General features: G+C 42.2%; 1 protein-coding gene across 5 annotated transcripts in view; it reads right to left on the reverse strand.

Moving 5' to 3' along the window:
* Positions 1-5,458: 5,458 nt before the first annotated feature.
* LOC122557135 (interferon alpha/beta receptor 1-like) overlaps positions 5,459-21,286 on the reverse strand; it is a 40,835-nt gene continuing 25,007 nt past the window's right edge. For all 5 annotated transcript variants that reach the window (XM_043704482.1, XM_043704479.1, XM_043704483.1 and 2 more), the window contains 4 exons: positions 20,488-20,663; positions 16,749-16,911; positions 15,336-15,469; positions 5,459-8,845 (listed from right to left, as the gene is read on the reverse strand). In XM_043704482.1, the coding sequence (XP_043560417.1) occupies positions 8,009-8,845; positions 15,336-15,469; positions 16,749-16,911; positions 20,488-20,663 (1,310 nt within the window). In that variant the 3' untranslated portion in view covers positions 5,459-8,008. The remainder of the gene's footprint in view (positions 8,846-15,335; positions 15,470-16,748; positions 16,912-20,487; positions 20,664-21,286) is intronic.

Genomic DNA, 21,286 nt, shown 5'->3' on the forward strand with positions numbered 1-21,286 from the left:
TTCTTCCACTTTTGCACAGCTTCAGCACCTACTCCAGTTAGACTGAGCCTTACCAGGCTTTTGTCATTTTGGATTCAGCTCATTTTTAATCTAGGTATACATGTGCTGCAATATTTTAATTCTTCTTGCATTTAGTCATGAAGTCACAGCTCATTAACTCAAGAAAGCTTAGTTAAATTGGCTCCTTTTAAACCATAAGCTTGAGGGGTTTGTGAGAAGGGAATGGACCCATCATAAATTAATCAGATGGGGTGCATGAATTAAGAAGGGGAACTAGTTCTTCCCTCCTGTAATGAATTGGAGACTCTTGACCCAGGCTCTGGTCATAACAATTATTTGCCGAGCATCACGTGAATTTGAGCCCAATCCTGGGATTACATCACTCAGGTCAGGATGTGAGACTTTAGGATAGAGTTAACTCAAATGCTTTACATGCACTCCACAATAAGATCATCATGTGGACTGCATCAGAGGCCACTAGCAGCAATGCGGGTTTCTAACAAGTAGCGCTAGGCACTGGGGGCAAAGGTAGAGATTGTGGGCCGTGGTGCTGCCCCTGGCCTGGTCCCCCCGGCCCTTAATCTGAGCATTGTGACCAAGCCACCCCACTACCACCACTGCTCAATGCAGCATAGCAGGGACACTCTGAGAGTCCTGTACTGCCATGCCAGGCAGGCCTGGTTTAACCTCCTGCCTGGGCACGACCTAGCTCACCTCTGCCATGGAACTTCATGCCCCATATATCTACAGCAGCTTCTCATTTAAATTTAACTTCAGCTCACTTTTGGAAAGACATCTCTAGGTAGATAGAGACATCTACGATACTGACAGTAATGGCATGACCAGCATGATCCACTCTAAATCTAAATCTAAACTTTGAGTAGAGGCTAGGGAACCTGAGATGAGTATGGCACAAGCACATTCACATAACTTTAGATCCCGTGGGATAAAATTGATAAAGCAGTTGGGGAAGTGAATGGGGGTTACTAAGACTTTTCAAATTGGGGCATTAAAAACAAAATCAAGAAAGCATGCTGAATTTTTATGAACTACTGGACCACTTTCAGCATATGTTTTACATTGATTCCTGGACACATAATGTGCAGAGTTTGGAGGAGTTTTACCAGGAATTTGGGACTCCGGTAATCAGGAAAGGTTGGAGAAATGGGTTTTCTGCTCCTTGATCACAGATGGCCAAGGAGAGATTTCATAGAGGCATTCAAAAGGAAGAGATCAATTTTTACTCTTCCCTTGTTTGCAGTGTTTTTCAAGCATGTCCTTGACAACTGGACATCACCGGTTTAAGCCCGTTGACTAAAGGACTGAAGAGAAATGAGAAGAGTTTTTACACAGGTGTTTACCTGAAATAGTGGCGAGATTAGATTCTAATGGGACGTTCAAAGGTCAATTAGCTACATATATGAAGCTGACTACTTTACCGGGATTATGTGGAAAAAGCTGATGTGTGGCATCTAAATTGGACAGCCCTTTCAAAGTGTTGGCACATATATGATGATTAGAATGGCCTTCTCCTGTGCTGCAGGCTGCTATAAATTTTGCCTTCCGTAAGATTACTGTAAAATGGCTCGAAGATATTATTTTTTGATGCCCTAAGACAATCAGACCAGGGTCCAGGGGAACTCATAATAAACAATCATTGTCAGTTTTTGCACTAAACCATAAAAATGTTTCAACCCAAGTAAGCTTTGGCTTACCGTCACAAACTCAAAATGCTCTTTTGTTTTGGAAAACTTTGAAGGATTATAGGAACCTACACCCATCACTTACTTTTGTAAGTGTGATGAATAAGGGTCACTCAACCTGAAACGTTAATTCTGATTTCTCTCTACAGATGCTGCCACACCTGCTGAGGTTTTGTAAAAGTTTTTGTTTTTGTTACTAGCTTTGGTCATTTGCTTCGGAAAATGGTGACTCTATGTGAAAAGAAATATTTACTCCAATTTATCCTCTTTGATTAAATATTTTGTATCCAATCTTCATATTCCTACCACCTTTATCCATCTTGGTCTTCCGTTCTGATACCTTCTTGAGGACTTCCATATCTCTCACCACATGGTGGTGATTGGTGAGTTTGGGATTCAGGTATAATGCAAAGATCGCATTTTGAACTCTCAATGCTAAATACTATGTGCTACAAAAGGTATCTAATTGCACTCCAACATGAATTTTCCAGTTACCCTTCACATGGAAATAAATAGATAGAAAAATATGGGTTCAGGGAATTTTCTGCCTTTTAGGAAAGTATACACCTACATCACCAATTTGTGACTTCTGCACTGTGGCTTAAGATCTTTGCAACAATCAAATGTAGGTTGTTTGAACTCAGTGGCACTGCTGAGCTCAGTACCCCCACTATGTAGGTCACCCCCTGCCTCTTTTCCTCTAATGGCAAAAACTGGATCTGTGTGAAATTAGCCTGGATTCAGATCCCATGGATCAATTTGAAAGGACCCCTGTGCATTCCAACAAAAGTCCAGCTCACACACCCTGTCTGGAATACTGAAATATGTTATGTCCTGTTCAGCTTTTTAAAAAAAGTCACCAAAAATTGGTGTATCAGATTTCTCATTTTATCTATCACTTACTGGTTTGTAGCCTACACTCCAGTTCTTCAACCACAAGTAAGATTGGAGAAGGCTTACACAACAATAAAGCAGAATGGTGGTGGAATTAAGCAATCTACAGCACAAATCCTACTTCAACTGTCCCACAGAAAACTGGTAAAGGGACAATGAAATCAATGCACTTATTTTGCTCCTAAATGTCATACACTGTTCTCCAGCTAAAAAGGTGGCAGCTGACGAGATTTGAAACTGTCAAACTGGAGTCAATTATATGATAGTGAAGAAAAACAGCCCACGTTCAAAAGGTGTAAGATCAGTCTACACGCTATCTCTCTCCAATCGTTATTTCTCAGATGTGAATTTATGTTATCACAGGCAAAGATTGAAAGCGGTTTTAAAAACAAGAGGGAAATTATTAAAACATTCTGTTGATGGCAGTAATTGCGATATTGAAGGATCCTCCCAATTTAACCACAGAGGGTGTTTTCCAACTCAAATACATGGACACAGATGTTCCAGTTTCCAGGTAGGCAGAGATGTGCGGTGGCCACAGTTAGTAAGATATACCCCTTAGAATTCCTTATACACTGACTCTGCGCGAATTGCCACGAACATTTCAACATATGATGGGCAATTCACTTGCTCCGTGAAATCTCTGCAGAAATGTCTCCATCTCTCCCTTTGAGTCGAAAACTTAAGAGAGACCTGACTTACTGACTTGGATAGTTACCTAGGAAATGTTGGACAAGTTAGACCCATGGAGAAAGTGAGGACTGCAAATGCTGGAGATCAGAGACGAGAGTGTGGTGCTGGAAAAGCACAGCAGGTCAGGCAGCATCCGAGGAGCAGGATAATCAATGGTTCAGGCATACATCCTTCATCTTGATTCTCCTGCTCTTCAGATGTTGCCTGACTTGTTGTTCTTTTCCAGCACCACACTCTCAAATTAGACCCATGTCTAACTCCTGGGCAACTAGATAACTGACACAGTCTGAGCTCCTGACTCCCCCGATCCCAACTTCAAACGTCTCCCACAGATGTGCTGCTGTCACGCATTCAATCAATTTTGCAATGGTGGTTAAAAAAAAGAAAAAGCATGAGTGAACTTTGACAAGAGTTCTGCACAAGGGTTCAGTAATCTAGCTGCTCACTTTCACAATACTCCATCAGCATGTTTTCTCTGTTCACAATGACTCAAGTTATTAAATAAAAAGATAACACCTTTATAAAAGAAATGTAAACTTCAGTGGAAATGAAACAAGGTCAAATATTTTAAATAAATCAAAGGTGAATGCTGGTGTATACTGCAACAAAAACAGGAAGTGACGGAGAAATTCAGCTGATCTGGCAGCCTTTGTGGAAATCAGATAAATTTCTCCAACATTTTCTCTTTATATTCCAATATTTTAGTATTTTGTTCTGGAGTCAGAATTTATCAAACTCAGCTATGATTCAGGGTAAAATGCATTATGGCAGTCACAATTTATTTCACAGTTTTTTTTATTTCAAGAAAAGCAATGCTACATTTTTGGTAAAAAGAGCAATAATCTATACTTTTGTTTTATTATATAAAAAAATAACTTGATTCGAACCAGCGAATCCTCAGCAAAACCGATCTCTTTCACTTCATTTTTTTAAGAATCTACCAATATAATATCAAAAGCAATATTTTAACTACCGATCACTCATTGTCACAACGTTTGGGAAGTTGGATGAGGTTCTCAAGGAGTCAAAGTTCATTGCACGAAGAGAGTTGTGAACTATAGTCTGGACGCAGAATATTTTGAAAATTAATGTCGGAATGTCTTATCCATATCTCCATTTACCCCCAACGCCCCTCATACCTCCTTGCCAACTCATGCTCTTTTTGCATTCTGTGTCAATTTATAGCTCTACATGTCCACATACACACTCTATACAGAACCAATGAACTCTGTAACCTCAAAAGCAATTCTTTACTTCCTTTAGAAAAATTGTTGTTCTTACAATCCTTTCTATGTCTCGTCCATCAGTACTTCAATATCAATAGCAGAGACTATATGCACTTGACATCTCTTTCCCTGTGTGAATGAACAATAAAGCCACTGACAAAACGATCAAAGTAAAATAAAGTTGTCAACGATTGGGCCCATAGGGGGGACCCTCGCTCACTTCGAAGCATCTCAGGCAAGGTGCCCCCTTATTAGCCTGCTGTTCTTAGACAAAAGGAATATTGTCATAGCCCAATAGTCGGAGACAGTGAGGTCTGCTGATGCTGGAAATTAGAGTTGAGAGTGTGTTGCTGGAAAAGCACAGCAGGTCAGGCAGCATCTGAGGAATGGGAAAATCGATGTTTTGGACAGGACCCCTTCATCAGGAATGAGGCTGGGACCCTTGGGGGTGGAGAGATAAATGGGAGGGGAGTGGGACTGCAGTGAAGGTAGCTGGGAGTGCAATAGGTGGATGGAGGTGGGGGTAAAGGTGACAGGTCAGAAAGGAGGGTGGAATGGATGGGTGGGAAGGAAGATTGACAGGTAGGACAGGTCATGAGGGTGGTGCAGAGCTGGAAGGTTGGAACTGCGGTAAGGTGGTGGGAGGGGAAATGAGGAAAGTGGTGAAGTTCACATTGATGCCATGGGGTTAAAGAGTCCCAAGGTGGAAGATAAGGCATTCTTCCTCCAAGCGTCGGGTGGTGATGGAGTAGTGATGGAGGAGGCCCAGGACCTGCATGACCTTAGCAGAGTGGGAGGGGGAGTTGAAATGCTCCCGATGCGTTGGGGAGACTGGACGTCTTCTCGCAGAGCACTTTAGAGAACATCTCTGGGACACCTGCACCAACCAACCCCACTTCCCTATGGCTGAACACACTCTCAACCCAAAGCTCAATAGTCATCCATACTGTCAAGGTATGGAAGGCAATGCGTCAGGGTGAGGGGAATATTGCCAAAACATCATTTTTGACCCCCATAATTGGTTTGCCAGGCTTTCAGCCAGGTTTGATGGACTCTGGGTTTAAACTATGGGCAGGTGCGGCATGTGTTTCCTGGCTGATTTATTCGCAAGGGATATACTGATGTCCTTTGACCTGTTGGCTCAGAAAATTTGAATTGCCTAGTGTAGACCTCTTTTGTTTCTTTCAAACTAGAAACTTCATACAAAAAGAGACTACACTTCTAACTGATCCTTATAGGTCTGACATGGAGAAGAGGGTGTTGAGTGCTGTGGGTATGTTATCTGTTAGCAATGCTTATCATCCATTGAGAATCCCTTGGACAAGACCGAACGGCTCTGTAAGGTATGGGAGAGGGAACTGAACGTTGAGATCTCTTCTGAAATATTGGAGGACATCTAGGGAAATGCAAGAAGGACCTTGATTTGCAACAGGATCCACGCCTCCACAGAGTCCATCTGGCCCCAGACTGCCTCGATACATTTAAAGCGAGAGCATCTCTGATGTGTTCTAAATGTAAAGTGAGCATGGGCATTCTTACTCATTGTCTTTGGTCCTGCCACAGACTGTGGGCATATTGGAGCACTTTGGTGGGCGAAATAGAGAAGGCCTTGGGGACGGAGATGGAGATGGACCTGGTATCTCTTCTTCTTTGCTTTGTTAATTCACTTTCATTAGATGCACACAAAAAAAGGCTTTTCAGTATCCTCAGTTTTTGTGCCAGAAAGAACATTCTATTAGGTTGGGTGTCAGAAGATCCCCCAGGGCTGGTGTAAGCTAGTCATGGAGCACATCCCCTTGGACTTTCTGACAAATATGGTGCACCATAAAACTGAGAATTTCTATAAGACATGGTGGTCCTTTTTGGCCTAACTGGTTACAGATTTGTCTGCCATCCTGATAAGAGCCTTTACATAGCCATGGCAATTCTGTGTAATGAATCTGGTATCCAGAGGGGAGGAACTATGAACATATAAATATGTATAAACTTACATGCTCGATGATCGAGGGTGATTGCTTTGTTTTGCTGGGCTGTGTTATGGTTATTATCATTATTATTATTGATAAGACTTTTCTTTTTTAGCTTATTTATTAGTTGATATTTATTTATGTCATTAGCAGGTTTGTTTTTTTTAATATTGTTTGGTTTGAATTGTTTGGTTTTGTATTTGTTGTAATATTCAAAAGAAAAAAAATCTTTTTTTAATAAAAGGTATATATTTTTTAAAAAGCTGTCAAATAAACAACATTTTGTCTTGTGCTCATTTGTTTCAACAAACTGATGGAAGTCTGGAGGGGCAGTCATCAAAAATCTTGCTCATTATTGGAACAGAGAATGCCCTTCAAATGTTTTGGTTAAGTCAAATGATTGGCAAATGCAAGGTGGCTTGGTTTTACAGAGAAACAATTCCATAAAAGCCTCTGGGGCTATTGACACACTGTGATCATTGGACATAAAATAAATAAGTTGTATTTCTCCAAATTCTCTTTCATATAATTACAATATAATTTACTATTTATATGAACAAAATAGATGTCCGCTTTAGTTTTCTGACTGTAGCTGACCCTCCTCTGATTTTATACAATGCATTGCCGTACAGATTAGACTTCATCCTTGGATTATGCTGAGTTTAACTGTTCTCATTTAGGGTTGGTATGGATAGGATCACTCCAATTTCTGTCAACACCCCTAGGGCAGGACAAGGACAATGAAAGATGGTTTCTTCTCTTGATGGCTTGCTATGACCCACTACTAACACGTGTGCAGATGTGGAATTTTAATAAGGGATCTGGAAGCCATACCAGTTTCTACTTTTGGCTTCTCCCATTGTATTTAGAATCACCATGAAAGTGATATACCACCTTCTTCAGTCCCTCTCGCCAGTCACCCAGTCGTCTTCCAATCCTAGTGCACTTGCATTGCTTACCACTGTGTATTTCCCATCTGGTCTAAGCACTTCTCTTCTCCTACCCTTGGCAGTGCCATTCTATTCCAAGTCCCTTCACCAATTTCCCCCCCCCCATATATATACACAACAGGTAGTCATAGTTTTTCAATCTCTTCCAGGTTACTTTCTTAGAAGTTGGCTTTTGTTGCAAAAACCATTCTTCAATATTGATATCTTCTGCTATGAATCATGGTCACTTCATTGCCTCCACACTTTTAACTCTACAAAACATCAATGCATTCAGGAAAGAAAGGGTGGGGATAAAGGAAACGAGAATTTGTTTAAACATAACCAAGCTGCAATGTTACAAATTCTGGACCAGTAACAGTGAAAAGCTGACATAGATACTGATACTCTTAATAATGTTTAACATATCAAGATATCACTTAGAAAATACAAATGCTTTAAACTAAAAACCAGAAAAAAAGTTGAAGATTTCATCCAATTTCAAAAGTCGGGATATCCTAAACAAAATGAATATAAAGACATTTTCTGGTTTTGAGGTAAGTCCAAACATTCGCTCATTTATACACATCAAATAATTTTCAATGTGGTTCATATCCAGAGAGTTGCATACGGTCAGATGGTGAGGTATGAAAGGTTGGCTTTTTACCCAAGCCCTGAAATTCATTGTCATTTATAAATTGAGTTAATTTTGTGAATTGTTCTTGATCTTCCAGATTGCTATTTCGAGACTGATCATCAGCTGTTGTCAAGTCACAAGTGCATTGGGAACACAAGTCTTTGGTTTTTAACAAGTTGGAGATTCCATCGCCATAAGCATCCACATCAGAATCGTCTTTATCAGAATCATCATTAAAACAAAGTTTTACTGTACTTAGAGGAACATCAGCACTTTTCCAAAGCTCTATGCTCATGGGTTCTACCTGAGTTTCTTGGAATGAACTGAAGTTGTATTGCAAACTCTTTCCTATTGGGTCATTTTCAATAGCATTGCTGCTTCTGGCTTCTTTATCATCTCTTAAACTTGACCAGCACTGTACATTATGGGGCATTGGACTTTCAGGGCTGTTCTGCTGTGTAATGCTTGTACTGTCCCTATCTTCAAAGGATGATGTTAGGTAGTTTGGAAGGTCACCCGCAGTCCTATAGGTGCAAGCATCTGGCTCATTCAGAAGGCTGTTACGTTCATAACTTCCACTATTGAAACTATTACTTTGGTAGGAAGCATTTTCACCCATGTCAGTTGAACAGTTAGTTGTGGTGGGCTGTAAGTTTTGGGCAGGATCTGTGCTCTGAAATTTCAACTGATAATCATTTGAGGTTTCATCATTCATAAGAAATGAGATGTGATCACCTTCTGGATTCTCATTTGACTCCTGGCATCGCAGATTCATGTGCAACTCCTCAGAAATAATGGCCTGTTCCAATGAGAAAGATATTTCCTTAGTTATTTGTGGTTATTGATGAACTTTTGCTGGAAAAGGAAAATATCTGTTTAGTTATAACTCAATATTATGGACAAAGATTTATTTGGATTATTGATCGGATATTTGACAACCCAATGAATGTTTGGGGCTGTGGCCAAGGATTATTATCTCTCTCACTCTCGAACAAAGAGGGAGAAATTAGACTTATGTTTGCAAATTTCAGGACATAAAGAACGAACTGTAATAGCTTTAACAAGTGTAGAAAAGGAAAGTGCAGGAAAAGCAAACTTTGGTCCCATTAGCAGGGCAGGCTGAGTGATTAATGAAGGAAATGAGGAAATGGCAAAGACTTTGAACAAGAATTTTGAATCTGCTTTCACAGCAGCAGTCCACAAAAAGCATCACAAAAATTGCAGAAAATCAAGGAGTATAAAGGAGGGAGGAACTTACAAAAAACACTCACTATACACCAAATACCAGGAAAAGTAATAGGATTAAATGGTAGCAATTCCCTTGGATCTGATGGCCTGCACCAGAGCAAGACACTTTCTTTATCTCTTTTGAAGAATAGCACATCAGTTAAAGTAGCTGACCATCGCTGCATTGTGCTGTTAGAGAGCAGGTTGACAGGGAAAGCTTATGAGTTTACTCCTTCTTAACTGTGGGCAGTGACACTGATTGTGAGGCAGCAAAAGGGGATTATTTTAAGCGTTTGCCAGTAAGAGCGAAATACAAATATCTTTAGCAGCACACATTTGACCAGTGAGTCCATGCACTTAAAACCAAAGCCACCTAAAAATTATCCTACCATAATGAGGTCATTCTCGTTGTGGAGTTCAAAATCTCAATATTCTTTCCAATTCGTGTTGAGGAACAGGGGGTTTGAAAGGCCAAAACAAGCAGTAGCTCTGGCTGGTGATTATGAGCTAACACACAAGCATATTAACTCAGGGAAACTGCCACAGTACATTCATGATCAGAGGGAGAGGTAAAAAGCCCAGAGACAAGACTGGGCAAAAATGGAGACCAGACAAAGCTGCCAAATGCCATTGAAAAGGTAGAATTATATGGGAGAGAGTTGAAAAATCTCCCCAAATACTTCCACTGCAGGAAACCAGAGCATATGAATCAAAGTGGTTAGTTCCAGCTTGCCCCAGAAACAACATATCCAGGGGTTGTAAGTTTATCTGGTCAGTGCCTGCTTTAGCTGACGTGACTCAAGTTTCATTCTCACAACTCAAAGACTGAAAAATTGCAAACTGCCCTTCACTGTCTTGCCTGTATTAATGACTGTTGTGGTTCTGTTTTCCGAGCTGGGAATTTGTGTTGCAAACGTTTCGTCCCCTGTCTAGGTGACATCCTCAGTGCTTGGGAGCCTCCTGTGAAGCGCTTCTGTGATCTTTCCTCCGGCATTTATAGTGGTTTGAATCTGCCGCTTCCGGTTGTCAGTTCCAGCTGTCCGCTGCAGTGGTCGGTATATTGGGTCCAGGTCAATGTGCTTATTGATTGAATCCGTGGATGAGTGCCATGCCTCTAGAAATTCCCTGGCTGTTCTCTGTTTGGCTTGTCCTATAATAGTAGTGTTGTCCCAGTCGAACTCCTCCACTTTCTTTGTAAGCTCTTTACCTGTGGTTTGTATGTGTTTACTGTTGCGTTTCATAATTTTTCAAGCATTAAAACACCACTGCCTATCACTCAGAAAAACCTTGGAATCAAACTTTCCTTCATTTTCATGCAGTTAACTGATTTGAATTCAAGTGTAAGAGCTGCGTACTAACAAGTTAGCTGGACATGGGGCATAGCTGCTAGACTGTGTCTGCAGCAGGTGGAGAGGGAACCAACGAGAAGGAACAACATCCTTACTAATCTGCCAGCTGTAGATATTTCTGCCAAAGACAGTATGGGTAAGAGTGACCATCACACAGTCCTGCCTTCACATTGAGAATAACCTCTAGCGTGTTGTGTGGCACTATCACTGTGTCAAATGGGACAGACTCAGAACAGATCTAGCAACTCAAAACTGGGGATCCATGATAAGGCACTGTGGGCTATCAACAGCAGCAGAATTGTCGTTCAGCACAATCTGTAACCTTGTGGCCTGGCACATCTCCCACTCATCCAGTACCATCAAGCCAGGGGATGAACCCTGGTTCCATGGGGAGTGCAGCAGGACATGCTAGGAACAGCGCTGAAAATGTGTTGCTGGAAAAGCGCAGGTCAGGCAGCATCCAAGGAACAGGAGAATCGACGTTTCGGGCATAAGTTGAAGTTCCCCTCCAAGTCACTCACCATCCTACTTGGAAATATATCACTGTCCCTTCACTGTTACTGGGTCAAAATCCTGGGATTCCCTCCCTAAGGGCATTGTGGGTCAACCCACAGCAGGTGGACTGCAGCAGTTCAAGAAGGCAGCTCACCACGACCTTCTCAAGGGCAACTAGGGATGGACAATAAATGCTGGCCCAGCCAGCAGTGCCTTCATGCCACAAAATGAATTTTAAAAATTGAAATTAATCAAAAATGTGTTGCAACTGACTGACGGGAGTTAAAAAGAGAGGAGGGCTGTGTTACTTCCTCTCCTGTTTATAACAACATATCCTGTTCCTTTAGTGTTGCTGGGGTAAAATGCTGGAATGGCATACCTCACAGCATTGTCTGGTTTAGGAATCATTTTCTTCATGCCTCTAAAATGCCGTGTGCTAAATATATGTTGCTAAATACTTGTTTGTGATAAATCCATATGCAAACTTGTTTTTCTTTGGTGTTGGGTCACAGGTGCTATGTTACATTCTAGTCACACCAGAAAAGCAGCTGATCAAAAATCCATACACTGAAGACTGCCTCTCAGCTACTTCATTCTGGATCTGACAATTCATTCAATCGGGTAGGTAAAAACAATGACTGCAGATGCTGGAAACCAGATTCTGGATTAGTGGTGCTGATTCTGGATTAGTGGTGCTGGAAGAGCACAGCAGGTCAGGCAGCATCCAAGGAGCAGCGAAATCGACGTTTCGGGCAAAAGCCCTTCATCAGGAAAAAAGGCAGAGAGCCTGAAGCGTGGAGAGGTAAGCTAGAGGAGGGTGCGGGTGGGGAGAAAGTAGCATAGAGTACAATAGGTGAGTGGGGGAGGGGACGAAGGTGATAGGTCAGGGAGGAGAGGGTGGAGTGGATAGGTGGAAAAGGAGATAGGCAGGTAGGACAAGTCCGGACAAGTCATGGGGACAGTGCTGAGCTGGAAGTTTGGAATTAGGGTGAAGTGGGGGAGGGGGAAATGAGAAAACTGTTAAAGTCCACATTGATGCCCTGGGGTTGAAGTGCTCCCAGGCAGAAGATGAGGCGTTCTTCCTCCAGGCGTCTGGTGGTGAGGGAGCGGTGGTGAAGGAGGCCCAGGACCTCCATGTCCTCGGCAGAGTGAGAGGGGGAGTTGAAATGTTGGGCCACGGGGCAGTGTGGTTGATTGGTGCGGGTGTCCCGGAGATGTTCCCTAAAGCGCTCTGCTAGGAGGTGCCCAGTCTCCCCAATGTAGAGGAGACCGCATCGGGAGCAATGGATACAATAAATGATATTAGTGGATGAGCAGGTAAAACTTTGATGGATGTGGAAGGCTCCTTTAGGGCCTTGGATAGAGGTGAGGGAGGAGGTGTGGCACAGGTTTTACAGCTCTTGCGGTGGCAGGGGAAGGTGCCAGGATGGGAGGGTAGGTTGTAGGGGGGTGTGGACCTGACCAGGTAGTCACGGAGGGAACGGTCTTTGCGGAAGACGGAAAGGGGTGGGGAGGGAAATATATCCCTGGTGGTGGAGGGGAGAAGCTGCCTTCTTGAACTGCTGCAGTCCACCTGCTGTGGGTTGACCCACAATGCCCTTAGGGAGGGAATTCCAGGATTTTGACCCAGTTACAGTGAAGGGACAGTGATATATTTCCAAGTCAGGATGGTGAGTGACTTGGAGGGGAACTTCAAGTTGGTGGTGTTCCCATATATCAGTTGATCTTGTCCTTCTAGCTGAAGGTAGTCATGGGTTTGGAAGATGCTGTCTGAGGATCTTTGGTGAATTTCGACAGTGCATATTGTAGACAGTACATACTGCTGCTACTGAGCATGGCTGGTGGAGGGAGTGGATGCTTGTAGATGCATTGCCAATCAAATGTACTGGATGGCATCAAGCTTCTTGAGTGTTGTTGGGCAGCACTCATTCAATCGCCCTCTCTTTGCTGTTAGAGAATCTTGCAATAGGGCAAATGGCCATGATGGATGTTGTTGTATATGGGACTGACAGTCTGAAGGGCTTAATGCTGAGGTGTGTCATAAACTCCACCCACAATAATAAACTCATCTGTCTGGGCCTCCTCAGAATCTCTGTACCAATGTCTGTCATATCAGTGTAATCTGTAACATGTAAAAAGCGATATCTTGTTATCTATAAATTAATCTAATCTATCTGTTAGATTAGAAAGTGGTTTTCCTCTACCGTATTAGACTTAGCAGTTACCTAAAATGATCTCATACGTATGGAGTCAAAACATTTTGGGAGTCTTCATTTCCTGTAGTATTTGATCACCCATATCACTGCTGTACCTCGGATAAAAGATCCCACTCAGGATACACTTGTACGTCACATGCAGATGATGACCATAATCCCATAACTCTTATCAGCTTTAACCTTACATGTAAATCTATCGAGTGTGATTTCAGTGAAGAGACATGTACCACCTTCCCCACATTACAAACATTGCCTCCATGCTAGGCGACCTGAAAAAGCCTAGCCGCTATACATTGCTGGAGACCTAAATGAGCAGAAAGTGTGGGACTCTACCTTTCAGGGAGAGGTTGACCCATCCTTAAGTGCTGTCAGTCAATCCGATCAACCTTTCAAGCACAGGGAAGCACAGAGCTCTACATGCTTCAATGGAAGTATTTTCTTTCTCCACTAATTCTCTTCTCCAGATGGCATTCAGTTCTTCATGGGTATTGCATATATCCTCAGGTATGCCATTTGATTTTGTTATTAATACACACGTAGGTGGACTTTACATGCCCATACTTGTGTTTGAAAGTGAGGGAATGGAGGGGGGGGGGGGAGGTCCACAAATGTAGCATATGGCCCCCAAGTGCCATCCCATTTTCCCAAGAGGCTACTCAGTGGTGTAGGCATTGGGGGATCTGCCCACCCTTGGGACTACTGACCTCCTTAAATGATGTTTGTCGGAAAAACCTATCTGTCTCACTAATGTCCTTCAGGGAAAAATATCTGCCATCCTCACCTGGCCTGGCCTACATGTGACTCCAGAGCCACAGCAATGTGACTGACTCTCAGTTGCCCTCTAAAATAGCCTAGCAAGCCACTCAGTTGTTTGCTGTACATCTTTGGGGTGATCTCCTGTCCCCATCAGAGGCACACCATACCAAGGTCATATCCCTTCTTTGATCCTCCTCTACATCTTTCAAACTCCCCCCTCCCCCACACTCGAACCTTCCTTCAGTGGGGCCTGTCTCCATAACTACATGTTCTCTATGAACTGCCTGTTGTCTCAGTAATGGCTACCACCTGAGTTTGTCACTGTTGAGACTACAGTAGCATCAGACAGTCAGGTTAAGCAGCAGCCCCTTCCAAGCCAGGCTTTGTCCAAAAAGGAGAAGGAGGCTTTGCCTGAGCCCATTAACATCCAACCAAACATAACCTTTCTGCAGGGCAGTCAGCTTGATCAAGGGAATCACCTTCAAAACTCAGTTCCCCACCCCCCTCATCTCTCATAGCTCCCTTTTCACTTATAGAGTAATAGAGATATACAGCATGGAAACAGACCTTTTGGTCCATGCCAACCAGATATCCTAAATTAACCTACTCCCATCTGTCAGCATTTGGCTCATACCCTCTCAACCCTGCCTATTCATGTACCCATCCAGGTGCCTTTTAAATGTTGAATTGTACCAATCTCCACCACGTCCTCTGGCAGCTCATTCCATACATGTACCACCCTCTGCATGTTAAAGTTGCCCCTTAGGTTCCTTTTACATCTTTCCCCTCTCGCCTTAAACCTGTGCCCTCTAATTTTGAAACCTTCAAGTTAAGCTGGGTCATTGCACCATAGCTGTCTTCATCCATGAGACCATGCTCACAGTACCAGCAGTGTCTGCTACTTATTTCTGACACTGATGGAACTGCCAGAGCAACTAAATTGGCTGGTAGCTCTTGAGCATAGGAAATCCTCCCACTAATCTCTCTGATTGTTCAGCTCTCATTGACAAAGCAGCCCATTTTATTGGCACCACATCTACGAGCATCCACTCCCTCCGCCACCAACGCTCAATAGCAGCAAGATGCACTGCAGAAATTCACCAAAGAGACTTAGACAGCACCTTCCCATAAACTGGCTGATCAGAAGAGTTGTGTTCCCCAAAGTTCTACCAACTTAAATGATAATACAACAACTCCAAAAGACAAAACACAGTTATCTAGGCCATGCAGAAAGTGGTTTACATACCAAAGATTTAGGAAGTTGCGACTTAGCCAAACACAAGCAAGCAAACTGTTTCAGCAGCCAAATCACTAAAGTGATGATAATTGCACCTGCAATTAAAAGTAGTGCTGCTACCATAGGTGCAATCCACATTATATCTGCAAAAGAAATACAGACAAGTTTATGACCTCCATTAGAAACATGACGAATATGAGCAGGAGGAGGCTACTTGGCTCTGTGAGTCTCCTCTGCCATTCCATATGATCATGGCTTATCATCCAACCCAATAGCCTGTTCCTGCTTTCCCCCCAAAGCCTTTGATCCTTCGAGCCCCAGATTCTATATCCAACCCTTTCTTGCAATCATACAATGGTTTAGCCTTCACTGGTTTCTGTAGCAGAGAATTCCACAGGCTCCCACTCTCTGGGTAAAGAAATTTCATTTCATTTCAGTCCTAAATGGTTGATTCCATATCATTACATTGTGACCTTGGGTTCTGCACTCCACCACTATTTTGAACCATCCTTACTGCCATCTACCCTCTATAATCCTCAATAATCCTGTGAAGGTTTCTGTAAGAATCCCCCCTCATTCTTCTGAACTCCAGTGAATATAATCCTAATCCAGGTAGAGACACTACCACTATATCACAAGGTCGTCATCAGTTTATGTGCTATAATGAATAGATGTGCATTGGTCCCAGTCTACATGCTAATCACCTTAATTCCTGCTAGGAAAAATCAGGTAGATGGATAGCTAGATAAACAGACATATAACCACCAATGGAAATTACTGTTACAATCTTTTCAAGTACTCAAGGGCTAATTGTACTTTTTAAAGATATTACATTTAAACACTTCTTATAAATTGTGTGGTTTGCAATCTCGATATCAGTGAGAAAGTCCAGGTGAGCCCCAGAAAATGGGCAGAAGTGGGGCAAAAAGAAGGTTAAAAAGATCAAAAATCTGAATCTCCACCCCAATCCTGCCCAGTTTTAAATGGTGAAAGCAACCAATCAACTCACAGGAAGGAGGTTAGGGATTTAAAGCTAATAATAGGCCGTGTAACACATACTTATCAGCAATAACTTAATTCAAAGCCCTCTGACCTCTCACTTTTACCTCCATCCGAGTTCTCTGATCTTGACCCTAAACCCAAGCTCCAATCTCCACACTGAGGCCTCAGACCACACCAGAAGGCAACAGCCCCCAACCTGCCCTAGTGTCATTTCCCCTGACAAGTTGAAACCCCACAGCAAGTAGTGAAATCCCAGTTTCTGTAGTGCTACAAATCTGTTTGCATTGAAAAATTAATTTTCCTTTTACTATTAACAATTAGTTGATATGTTTATCGAATGTGAATGCTCAAAAGTCAACAAGGCGATAGAAAAAGACGTTATGCATTCCACAAGTTCACAAAGAAATAAACGTTACTTACTTGTATTTTGAGGCGAAGTGGTTGTGCAGATTTTTCTTGAATTCCTCGTGTTAGGATTTGATATTGAATCAAACCTTGTTGTAACACAATAAGTAAACTTGGGTTTTAGACTGTTAAACTTAAAGTACCCTTTCCCTGAATCATCAGGCCATACTGTCTCGCTCTGTGAGAAAAGCATACAGTCATTAATCTAATGTTAATTACTCAGAAAATCATGAAATATAGACATCAAATTACTCATACTTAAGTCAGGACAATATTCTGTGGACTTTGGAAATAGGAAATAAGGACAGAAAATAAGGACAGCAGCATCTGTCAAAGGAGAGCCAGAAAATGTGATGATGCATTCGTCTGAAACATTTTGGCTGAATTTTCCCCTCCTCGATGTGACCAATGGTGAGGAAAATAGAAAATATGGAGAGAATATGAAAAAACCTAGAATCTCATCATCAAGAAAATTATGTGCAATTTTTCCCTCAAGCATTAAATGCTAAATTCAGAATCTCACCATTTATTTATGACCACCCTACTTCTGTGTACAAGCCTCAGTTTGCCTTGTACAGAAGAACCTCGATTATCCAAATTCACAGGCAGGGAGTATTTTGTTCAGTTAATTGAATTCCAGATAATCAAATGCCGGACAACATAGGTTAGCCTAACATCAGGACCTTGCAATCTTACCGGATAATCCGATATTCGGCAATAATCAAATGCCAGATAATCGAGGTTCGTCTGTACTCAGCTTCTTTGTGAGGGTGGGACAAATGTTAAACCAGCATGGTATCTGCATCTGCAGGTTGCCAAATATATTTCCTAGCCATTATCCAACTGCTTCTTCACAACACCCGTGCATTCTCAAATGGCCAGCATCCTCCTTGACCCTTCACCCCATGTGTGGCAGCAGTGACAAATCACCAGCTTCATCATATTATCGTTCCTGCTTTGAACCAACTCACGCAACATGTCAGCCCTTCAACGCTTTACTTTGGAGCCCAGGCACACCTATGACTTGCGGGCTTCCGCCAGGTCACCTTATATGCAGGGGCACACACTCCTCTCGTACAGGCTGCATCTCAGGGCTTTTAGTTCACTTTCTTAGCACTTGTTCATTTAGCACTTATTTTAGGGATGGGAGGGCCTGCCCTTGTATACTTCAGATTAGCTCATGATTACTGACTCACAGCCTGCTAGCATCTGTATGGGTCATATTGGTTTATTAGTGTCCAGACTCTTTCATGCACAGTCACAAGCTGCCAGCTTCTTGGCCTTGCTTTGCTTTTCAGTGCAGAGGGAATGTCAGGCAGCCTGTTATATTGGGGGTCAATGAACAATCCGGGGGCTGGATATTTCACTGCACAGCACTGCACTGCATCAATATTGCATGTCAGAAGTTTACATAGTGAATACGCTGCAGTGTTTCATGCAAACGGCCATGAGGTGAATGTCAAAAGGGGGCAGTCCTTAATGGAGTGAAGAGGGACTAGTCAGTCAGGAGGTACCACCACAGTCAGTGAACGGGCTCATTCTATTCCAGTCCACAGATTTGTGCCTAACTAATCACTGCTTTAGTCCCACCAGATTCTGGAAATCCAAGGTTTAAAATCACACAACACCAGGTACACAAAACATCAACTTTGTACACCCCAGTCCAACACCGGCATCTCCAAATCTGGAAATTCAGGTCCATGCAAAACCAGGGATTGGGCCACAGTCTAATGCAACCAGTTTGAGGATTACAGGTCAAACAGTTGGGTTCAGTGGAACATTCAGTGCAGGTTAATTGTTCCTGCAAATAGACAAAGGGAAGGGTTTTGGGTTAGGTATGATGGAAGTGGATGGAACAGCAGTTAGGGATGTAGAAGCGCAAAAGGTGGTGGTGTCCCCAGTGCACTAACAGAAAGCCAAGAGGGCAGGAAGGGCCAGGAGGTTGGGAGGATGACATAGGGGAGGGGCTGCTGCATGCAATAGTAAGGGTGGCAGTCCATGTATCTTGGTGTGGCTGTGTATATTGGCAGAGTTAGAGTGAGTGCTGACCCTGTCAGTGTGAGGAAGCAGAGAGAGAGGATAGTGGCACATGATTGTTGTACAATGTAAATTAAAATCTTTTCAACAAAGTCCAAACACACAACTTCCAGGTAGTTTTATTTCAACCAACAACACACTTTGAAGTTCACCTCCATTCAGGATGACTCTTCTTTATATACATTTGAACACAATTAGTTAATTAGTTCACAATGGGGGTTGGTTAGCTCAGGTGAAGGGTCAAGGAGGATGCTGGCCATTTGAGAATGCAGGGATGTTGTGAAGAAGCAGTTGGATAATGGCTAGGAAACATATTTGGCAAGCTGCGGCTGCCAGATACCATGCTGGTTGGAAAGCTGGTTTGCAATGCAGAGTGACACCAACAGCATGGGTTCAATTCCCATACTGGCTGAGGTTACCGTGCAGGACTGTCCTTGTCTACCTCTTCCCTCAACTGAGGTGAGGTTAGACGACCACAAGTTGTGTCTCTGCAATGAGAGAGCAGTCCTATGGTCTGGAAATGCCCCTATCCGTGAAGCAGGGAGTGAGTTTCCCTTTCCAGTGGGTTAGGTCCTCATGATAACAGTCGGGCACTGTTCCTTGCTTACAGTGTGTGAAGTGATGTACAACTGAGCTTTCCATATGGTGTCTGTAGTACGAATGCTGGAAGGTCCAAGCAATGACAAACACTTTCACCTCTCTGGCTGCTCAATTCTCTGAAATAAAAGGCGCAGAAGAACTTGGTTTGTGTAATGGATGAGGTGGAAGAGTGGATGACTGTGAAAAGTCGCTGCATGATTCTGACTAGGCAAAATATCTTAACTGAAAAAGGGAAGAAATTCTACCCGTTCTCTCCATTTCTGTCTCCACAGCTGCTACCAGACTTACTGAGTGTCTACAACATTTTCTGTTTCTATTTGAATCCTTAAACTGACACATCATATGCAACAATTTTGAATTAAATTGAAGCTGATATTTATCTGCATGCACAGATTTATACCTCAGAACCTTTTTAAAGAGTAAAGTTTCATCACAACATTTTGTTCCTGTATTAACAATTAAAATAAAATTTCTAAAATATTTTTCAGAAATAGTGCACGGATTTCCTGAGTAGAACAAACGGTCTGATACAATTATACCAGCAGACATCAGCATTTTAATAAGACTCGACCATCTTCACACTTGTATTTACTGTACATCAAGCACTTACAACAGGAATCAATGACCACCTCAAATATTTAGCAGAGGTTTAAGCTGAAGTTTCACATTACCATCAGACAGGTGAACACTGGTCCAGCAATGTCTTGAAAAAGGCATGGATGTTGTGACTAAAAAGATGTGACTTTGCTTATTACAGCTAAGGAACATGGCAACAGGAATCAGCTTTTCAAACCCCAAGCCTGTCACAATATTCAATCCAATAATGGTTGATTTTTACCTTAGCTCCATTGATTTGTGGCCATATAGGGTTAGTAAAGGTTATTAATAGATACAGGGATAGCGTTTGTCCACATGGTTAGTTGACTTCCTACTACAGTGTAGGAAACAAAACTTTAAAGTGGGCTTTGGTTCCAATTTGCCCTCAAATAGGAGATCAGAAAGGCTGTATTAGTGATGTGAAAATCCTTCTCTTCTTATTGGCACAACACTTATTAATGTAAACGCATGGATAGTATGCCCATTGCACATTTGTATACATTTAAAAGTATATAGTTACCACATATTCTGAGCCGTCTTTGCTGAGTAAGATAATAATATATTTTAATGAATTATCAATATTCTTCACAGTTTTTAGGTTTTTGTTGTCTTTTTGTGGAGTCAGAGGCATGTCAAGACTAACTTCAATGATCTGATTATTGCTTGTCACATTGATGATCGGGGGACCCAAGATGGCTGTATGAAATGATAAGGAAAAATGCATTAATAACTTAATATGAAAGTATCTAAAAAGATGTAGAACTTGTTAATGTAGTACACCATCACTGTCTGGGATTTTAGGTAAACAATTTTGTGCTAAGTATCATTAGTCATTCCAGAACTAGACTCTGCATTCCATGCAATGAGGAGTGCATTTTTAAATCCAATATTTAGCTAAACAACGGCAAGTATTTCTGCATTGCAATACATTATATCACCAGTTACCAAAATACCGCATATTCCCCATAATGCCATCAGATGTTAAAGTACTCCATTGAAATAAATCACAGGAATTGAACAGATAAATAATTCATCTTCATGATCAAAATAACAAAGATATTTTATTCTTACATTCCTTTGATTGTAAAGCAACTCTTGTGCTCAGTGTGTTCTGTGGGATTCCCCGTCAAAATACTAGGCCTGAAAAATTGCAGGTGAGGAATTGCATGCTGGATCTTTCATTCTTTTTGGCTGATTCCAAGGTGGCTTGAATTTTTAGCAGGGTTTTTCATTGCAAGGCCTAGAAAGTTCTCTCAGCATATCTTGATAACTACCTACTGCGTCCCTGCATTGACATCTCACTCAATCCCTCCTTTTTT

The sequence above is a fragment of the Chiloscyllium plagiosum genome, chromosome 15 (assembly GCF_004010195.1).
Source record: "Chiloscyllium plagiosum isolate BGI_BamShark_2017 chromosome 15, ASM401019v2, whole genome shotgun sequence".
Lineage (NCBI taxonomy): Eukaryota > Metazoa > Chordata > Chondrichthyes > Orectolobiformes > Hemiscylliidae > Chiloscyllium > Chiloscyllium plagiosum.